This window comes from Theobroma cacao, chromosome 7 (assembly GCF_053813885.1).
Source record: "Theobroma cacao isolate CCN51 chromosome 7, ASM5381388v1, whole genome shotgun sequence".
In the NCBI taxonomy this organism is placed as follows: Eukaryota; Viridiplantae; Streptophyta; class Magnoliopsida; order Malvales; family Malvaceae; genus Theobroma; species Theobroma cacao.
The window spans coordinates 16,621,595-16,630,554 of NC_142645.1; the positions used below are offsets into that span (position 1 = coordinate 16,621,595).

General features: G+C 30.9%; 1 protein-coding gene across 1 annotated transcript; it reads left to right on the forward strand.

Annotated features, from left to right (window-relative positions):
- Positions 1-3,485: 3,485 nt before the first annotated feature.
- Positions 3,486-7,389, forward strand: LOC18594721 (putative terpene synthase 9). The gene is made up of 7 exons (XM_088808414.1): positions 3,486-3,627; positions 3,719-3,968; positions 4,819-5,191; positions 5,567-5,788; positions 5,896-6,037; positions 6,418-6,675; positions 6,825-7,389. The coding sequence occupies exons 1-7, from the start codon at positions 3,535-3,537 to the stop codon at positions 7,140-7,142; spliced, it is 1,656 nt and encodes a 551-aa protein (XP_088664540.1). The 5' UTR covers positions 3,486-3,534; the 3' UTR covers positions 7,143-7,389.
- The last annotated feature ends 1,571 nt before the right edge of the window (positions 7,390-8,960 follow it).

Here is an 8,960-nt window from a genome sequence, read left to right on the forward strand (position 1 = left end):
TCTTAGACAGCTGTAATGAGGCTGCTACGGTTCGGACAGCTCATCTCCTTCTGCTGTTAATGCATGGAACTAGTTGTTTTCTCTGACGGAAGAGATTCTCTCAGACAGAAATTTGGTTCAGTCTGGACAAGGAGCGTGATTAAACAAATAAAATCAGAAACTCTGCCGACACAGAAAAGCAGCAAAAATCATGATGAAATCAGAAACTCTGCCGACACCCTCCTTAGCCAAGCAATCAGCGTTGCTATTACCAGAGCTTGGTCAATGAAACATCTCCCAATTGATCACTTTAGAACTGATGCTCTTAATCTGAAACATAATGTTACGAAAATGCCAAGGAACAGTCCATGGATCACGAATCCACTTAACCATATTTATTGAATCGCTTTCAATAACAAGGTTATGAGAACTCACCCATGCTGAAGCAGTAAAATGGAGAAATGCTTCTCTGACAGCAAGTAACTCACTCATATTTACATCTCCCCAACCTGTAGATTTAGAGAATTGCATCTTTATTCCACCTTCACTGTCTCTATGAACACCACGCACTAATCCCAGTCTCACCGGGGCCACGTTTAGAAGCTCCATCCATATTGAATTACCAAGAACTGGTGGTTTTCACAAAATATTTTCCTTAGCCAATTCCTTTGAATTATGATCAGGTTTTTTCCTTTTGGGCTTCCGGTTATTCTTAAGTCCGTATTTAGTGTTTTATGGGGTTTTTTTCTGTTGTTTTATGTTATTGTAAGCATAAAATCCAAAGTTTTCTACTTTGACAATTAGCTTTAAAATAAAAAATTTGATTGTTGATTTTTTCTATTCAAATCAAGTTACATCCGATTCGAATTTGAGTGACACTACAACAAAATTAAGTTTTAATCACACTTCTTTAAGCGACATATTTTTTTATATAGTAAAATCTTAAAAGTGCACCTATTTAAACTTTTAGCTTCACTTTTTTCATATTTACTAGTAATATAAAAATGATTAATATTTGATGCACTGATAGTTTATAGGTTTCTATACACTTTCAGCTTATCAAATGCTGCTACCTCATTAGTAAGATAAAACAAAAAATCTTAAGTACTTAAATTTAAATATTAAAAAAATTTTAATAATTAGATAAATAAAAAATAAAAAATTATTTCTTTCTCTCTCTCTTTAACTGCTTCATAGCGTTCTTTGATTATTCTCTTCTTTTTTATCCTAACTTGATTATCTTCTCCTCCTTCTCTTCTTCTTCTAGCATTAAAATTGAATTTGCAAAATTGTTCAACTTCAAGAGATTTCTAGATAATTTTTACAGTTTTAAGTGATTTTTACAAATGATTTAGGGTTATAATGTGACAATCAATTTTTTTTTCAAATAAATAAATTAGGGTTTTAATTTTAATTTGATATAGGGTTATGATGTGATAGCTAATAAAAATGGTAAAAGTAATTAACTAACATCAATTTAATATCAAATTAAAATTCTAATAGAAGTTATGACAAATTTTTTTCAAAATTTTTTCAACACTAATACTATCCCACAGTCACTATTTAAGGAAGGATTCTTTATCACAATTGATGGTCAAATCAGCCAGTTGCCTACCCCATTTGCCACCAGTCATTTTTTGTTTCTCTTTTTCTCAACAAAAAGAAAATCTCCACATCAAAAGTTTTACTCTTTCTCTCTCTTATAGCATGCTTGGTTCACTAGAAAGAATAGAATGAGAATAGAATAGTCATTCCAAGAGAATAGAATAGAGGAAGAATAGCTAATATGTAGATTGGTTCATGAAAATGGAATAGGATAGAAATTGCTATTATTACTTATTACATTATTTGGTTGGCAGGAATCATTTTAAGAATGGTTAAGGAATAATGGGTAAATGATAAAAATACCCTTTATTAAAATTTAAAAATTTTTTAATTAAAAAACAAAAAAACTATGATGAGAAATAAATACTCTTTATTAAAATTAAAGAATTTATTTTTTAAAAAAATAAAAATATTTTGAGCAATAAAATCAAAATAACTTTTACTATAATTAAATAATATTTTCACCAAAATGCTAACTTATTTTTATTATAATTTAATAATATTTTGTATTAGTAGATAGTTAAACCTTTGATTATAATTAAATAATATTTAATATTAAAAGATAAAATATATTCTTCATTAAATTTAAATAATACTAAATTATATTCTTTGTTTCATTTATTATATTCAAATAATAATATTAAGTAATATGCTTTATAATATTTATTATAGTGAAATAATATTAATATATTAAATAATATTTAAATATTTTCATTTTCCCTTTTTTGAAAATGAAGTAAAAAATTTTGTGTCTTTTGTGCTTTAGAGAGAGGAGTGAGGAAGAGAGAGAAAAAAATAGGTTTAGTATTTTTTATAAGGTAATTTTTTAAATTGTAAAAAGGTATATTTGTCTAATCAACTTCTTTTCTTATTCCTAACAATTTGGAATAGCTATTACCAAGGGGGCTTTAGTAATGGCTATTCAGGCTTCTCTTGGAATGGTTATTCTGAAGAATAGCCATGTCATTGAACCAAATGCAGCTTTATCTGAAGAATGAGAATAGGGAAGGAATGGCTATTCCATTTCCCCCAATTAAGCATGGGTTTCAGCAACACACTTTCTTAAGAATTTAATAAGATTTTAATTTGGATGCCTATAGAAGAACTAGAAAAAAATGAAAGAGGTTTGGGAAAAAGTGAAATATTTTAATTTGTAATTTTAACAAAAGAAGAAGGGGTGAAGAAGATGGAGTTAGAGAGAGATAAAAAAAGCAAAACAATGAAATAACATTGTGGGGGAGTTGGAGAGAGAAGAAAAAAGATTTTTTTGTTTTTTATTTAATTAATTATTAATAACTTTTTAATATTTAAGTTTAAGTCCTTAAAAAATTTTAGTTTTACCTTATTAATGAGGTGGCAACATTTGGTGAGATGATAGTTGGTACATTAAATATAAATCTATATAAAAAAGTATAGCCTTTGCTAGTGTATGTAATTTCTATGGTTACAGTTTATTCATAATGCATTTAAAAATTTATATGCTGAAGTGAAATCTATAAAAATGTTTTAAAAAAAATAAAAAGATATTATTAAAATATTTTTAGCAACACATTTTAAAAATGTGCTGTATTAAATCAAATTTATTGTAATATCCAACGGATCTTTCAAGTTCGGATCAGATGGGCTAGCTCTATCCATCTTTCAATCCGTAGTACAACTCTCCAATGATGTATGATGCCTATCCATCAAAATGATTTACACGTGGGTTCTACTATTTGTTGGCATAATGCTTATATAAGTAAATAATTTAAAAATTAATTATTTGAATAACAAAACCGAAAGACATTTTTTTATCATTTCCTATGTTCCAATTGCTAAACAAGATCAGCTATTTCTGCTGTTGATTATTATCCTTACTCTGTTATGTTATGGATAAATTCTTCATTGCATCTCTATAAATACCTGTAACCGGTCGATTTACAATGCAATATTAATCATTTTAGTACTATCATGGAAGCAAAAGTTATTGAACGGCGATCTGCAGGTCACCTTCCTACTGTTTGGGATGTTGAACTCGTCAAGTCCTTCACCACACCCTACTCGGTAAGTTTACTTCCATTAGATGACCAAGCTTCATCACCTTAGAATTACTCTGTGTTTAACCTGCACCACTTTATTTTGGCTAACCTTGTAGTTCGAGAGCCATGGAAGTCGTCTTGAGGAACTTAAGCAAGGTGCTAGGGATTTACTTGCTACCATGAAGGAACCACGTGACCAGCTGGATCTGATCAACACACTGCAACGCTTAGGAGTGGCTTACCACTTTGAAAAGGATATCAAAGATATTCTTGCTAAACTTGTTGATGCTAACATTGCCACTGATCTTTACACTGTTGCCTTGCAATTTAGACTAATACGTCAAAATGGTTTCTTCATTAGTACAGGTTATATGCGGAAATTGTTAACGTTATATTTCGTTTTTTTTTTAATTTTTTGAATAGCATTTTATTAAAGGACGTTATATCTAATTTATGGTCTTTTTTTATTTTTATTTGTGCAATTACTCGAATTTGAAAAGTTTGTCATTTCGTCATAGATAACCTTATCAAGCCCCATATTAAAACTCAAATATAATAGTTGTCCCTTTCCTATCAACTAAAGTTTTGGAATAATTGGACACCCAACTTAACATGATATTAGAACTCTAATTTCGAGTTGTAAAAAATATGTTTTTCTCCCTTTTAATATTATTTCAAGTGTTTGGTTACAAATTAAACTTTGCAATACTTCTTTAATCCCTTTTTGGTCCCAGGTTATTTCTACACTTGAGTCCACTTGCAAGCTCATTAAATATTCATATGAATTACATGTGAAGAAGCGCGTTAGAATTTAAATACAATAATCGAGTTCTTTTCTAATAGTTTAACCTTTTGAAATAATCGATCATTCAATTTAACACGTCAGATTGACTAACGACGCTCAAATGATCGTGTTAACATCTTTTTTATTTTTAATTTTACTCCTTATTTATTTAAATATCATTTTTGACAAATCTGATTTATTTTGCTTTATTGAAATTTATGGCAATAAATAGATATCCAAGAATACAATATCTTTTACCACTCTATACCTACCTCTCTTGAAAGGAATAGTTTGTCAATGTACAAAATGACGGGACCAGATGCTGTTACATAGTTTTGCATTTGTAGGGAGGGCATACATCCCTACAAGGGATTCCCCTCCTTGTTTATTTAGTTAACATATATACTCAAGATAAGGGGTGAAAATGTGCAGATGTGTTTAATAAGTTCATGGAGAGAGATGGAAAATTCATGGACAGCTTACGGGAAGATGTTTTTGGGCTATTGAGTTTATACGAAGCTTCGTACCTTGGGATGCCAGAAGAAGATGTTTTAGACGAGGCCCTGAATTTTAGCATAAAACATCTGTTAATGTTAAGGAAGAAGATGGATGGAAATAAAGCTGAGCAAATACAACAATCACTGGAATATCCACTGCACTGGAGGATGCCCTGGACAGAAGCACGAGATTTCATTGCTATCAACCGATATGATGCTAAGATGAATTCGGTTTTGCTGGAGCTTGCCACGTTGAACTACAATATCATGCAATCTGTTTATCTGAAGGAGCTGCAAGAACTAATGGAGTAAGATCTATTAAAAATAAATCTTAAAAAGAAAAGAATAAGAACCGTTAATCTAAAATTGTTATCAGATTTTTAAATTACTATTACTTGATATTATTAATTAGTTAATTTACATTGGTAAGAAGTCAGATTTTTAAATTACTATTACTAGATATCATTATTTAAATTAGATTGAAATAAATAAGATTTTAAAATGTTATAGTTTTTTTTATGGGTAAAGATAAAAATGTTACTAAATAGCAGTGCTGTTAAATGTACATATATGGTTTAAAGGAAAATGCTCCTAAATCTTGTAAATTGTAATAAAGCCTACAACTTGAATTAAGTTGATTTCTGTATGTCAAATTTTTTACAGTTTTTCAACTGATTGGGCAGGTGGTGGAAGGACTTGAACTTGAAGGAAAGGCTACCTTTTGCTCGGGATAGGCTACTTGAGTGTTATTTTTGGGGGCTGGGGAGTTGCCCTCCGGGGCCCCAATTACCCATGTTGAGAAGGAACCTCGGGAAATTCGGATCCTTGGCAACACCATTGGATGACATATTCGACGTATATGGCTCACTTGATGAGCTTGAGAAGTACACGGATGCAGTAAATACGTGAGAAGTTTAGATTTTAACAACTTCTATTTACTACTTTCGAAATTTTGTGTTCATTCTTTGTACAACATTTCAGGTAAAACTGACAAACTTTTCCCAAATTGCAGATGGGATCTTACTAAGGCAATGGAGGAACTTCCAGAGTACATGAAAGTATCTTTCTCAGCCATGTACAACCATGTTAGTGAAATGGTCCAAGATGCCTTGAAAGATAACGGCATGGATATTTTACCCTCTATTAAGGAACAGGTATGTTCATAAAAAAAAAAAAATTATTGCAGGTATGATTCATAATCGAATGACCAAATAAAATATTATTTATTTGTCTTTCTTGAACTTTTATGGAAATTAAGGAAAAAACCTTTAGTTTAAGTCTATTTGTTAAAAAAATTTCAAAACAATTTTGTAAATTAGTTGATGTTTTATGATTTTTAATGCTGAAGAGTAAAAAAAAATCATAAATAATAATTTATAAAATACAAAAAAGAATATTAGATATTTAAAAAAATGACATAATTTAAAAGAAAGATATATGAAGAAAAAGCGAAATTATGCACGGAGTACATACACAATGAGAACTGTCCATTAATTGTAATTTATACTGACTAGTTGACATTCAATTTTTGTAGTGGTTGTGTTATGTTAGAGGATATCTCAAGGAAGCACGATGGTTTCACAGCGGATACACTCCAACTGCGGATGAATATCTTGAGAATGCTTGGGTCTCGAGTGGTATACCTCTATCCATTGTCTATGGCGTTTTTGGAGTGGCAGGACACTCTATAAATGAATATTTGTCAGAATTTGTGGAGCATTGGTCTGCCTCTGACTTAATTAGGTTGCCTGCCTACATTAGTCGACTCATTGATGATTTAAACACTGCCGAGGTTTGTTCTTACGTGCATTGCTATTGCTTGATTGTTTTACCAATTTAACGTTTCAACAAATCTCTCTCACTTGTCTTACCAAACCAGTGACTACCTACTTTATTATTTTTCAATAATTTGTTAAGTTAGATATTGCTTATCTTTTGAAGGTTGAAATGAAAAGGGGAGAATCAATGAATTTCATCCATTTTTACATGACCCAAGAAGGTGTTTCAGAGGAAGAAGCACGTGATCATGTGAAAGGCTTGATAAGAAATTTATGGAAAAAATTGAACAAAGCAATAGTTAAAGATTCTGTTCGTGCACCCGGCATTGTCAAAGTTGCCGTCGAAATGACACGATGTGTTCATCGGATCTACCATTATGGCGATTGGTTTGGCATTCAAAGCAAAGAAAATCAAGATTGTGTCAAGTCAATCCTTGAGCCCATTCCGATGGAACAATGTGATCAAGCTTTATTGAAATAACGTTTTGAAATTTCAGCCCAAGAATGGCTTAATAAGTTGATTTTATGCTTTATGAGGTCTTTGAATAAGAGGTTGCTTATCTTTTTCTAATTGAGTCTTGCTTGTTGCTATTATGCTATGTTGTATTATTTATTGCACTTAATTCTAATAAATTATATTTATACTAGAAGGAAAATTTGTTAAAGCTAGCTGGGTCCCATGTACTACATATTGAATCAAAATATTAAATGCAATCTCCATTTCCAAATGGATATTTCGTCTTGCTATTAGCAATTCTGGTGTAATTAGAAAAAGAACAACTAACCATAAACATTTTCCCATTATATATCTACTTACATCTATAATCTGGTTGTGTGTCATAATGTGCTGGTTTGGAAACCCGACCATTCGATGTAAAATAGAATTATTATCAATATTTTTTGTCTAGGTGTGACTGACCACCTATTTGAATTTACTTTATAAAATGTTATCCTCTTTTTTTTTGTAAGGTAATGACTTTGAACTAATGATGGGAACAACCAAAGAAAACACATAGGGATGGCCTAGATAGCCTCCCCCTATGATCTCAAAAACTTCAAATGTGAAAAAATAAACCTGCAGTAGTAATCGTATAGCTTTGTCAGCTACCCCTCCCAACAATACCCTTGACAATACTATCACGATTCATTTTTGGGGATTCGTGACCCGCACAAAAACATAGTCGAGTACAGCTTGCTAAACCCAAGCAAGCCTCTTCCATTCATATTATGAAACTCCAACCTTTTATGAAATGATGTTGTTTAAATTTAAGTAAATGTTGGACAAGTTTGAATGAATTATATGTTAATATAATTTGAATGTTGGTTGAGCTTTCCCAACTATATTGACATGGACTTCCTACTCTGATGTTGTTAGATTAATGTGGTATCAATGGATGAAAGTATGATTGGATAAGGAAACCAAAAAAAAGTAATTTTTGTTTATAAGGCATGAAAGGTCGATCCCATGGCAAGGAGGGGTTGATCCCTAAAGGTTTTAAGCTTGACATAACTGCTAGAATAGCCAAGGATCAACCTTGATGGACAAGCAGATCAATCCCCAAAGCACAAGGTGCTTGTATGAGTGCTGTTGATTTTTAATATGAGTGCACGTGATCACAAACAAGTAATATAGTAACAAGTAGAGTATCGTTCCCATAGGGGTTTGTTTTTAAAGTTTACTAAGTACTAAAATTTTATAAAAAATCAATCTCATTTAAGTAACAGAAATTTTAAGAAAATTAATTAAAAGAAGCACTAAATTAACTAACAAAAATTAAATTTATTTAAGAAAGACAATAGACTAAAGACCTAGGATTATGGGTTCATTCAACACTTCATCTGATGCCAGCTTCTCTTATTATTTACCTTCTTTGGAGGTTTTGCTAACCTAGAATCCAAAACTATGTAAAAGTCTCCATCAAGATGCTTGCACAAATACCTAACTTAATTAGTTCACTATATGTCTATTGGAATCTATTAAATTAAGTTCGTTAAGCTTGTGCCTTAATTTGACTATATATGGTAATTGGCGCATGTCTGCCTTATGGAGTTGGATCTAAGTGCATTGATGTGTTTGTGTAAAACATGGATTTCAAAATGTTTTCTTATATAAAGGATGCAAGCAATCCAATTACACAAGTGAAAAAACACATAATTCATATTGCAAGTAACATAATCACATCCTAGAAATAAGAATCTATTAAAGTAAGATAAAACGTACCTTTTATTTTGTGATTCTTATTTTTGGACACCACCACACCAACAATTGATTTCTTAACCAAACAAACTTACCATTTAT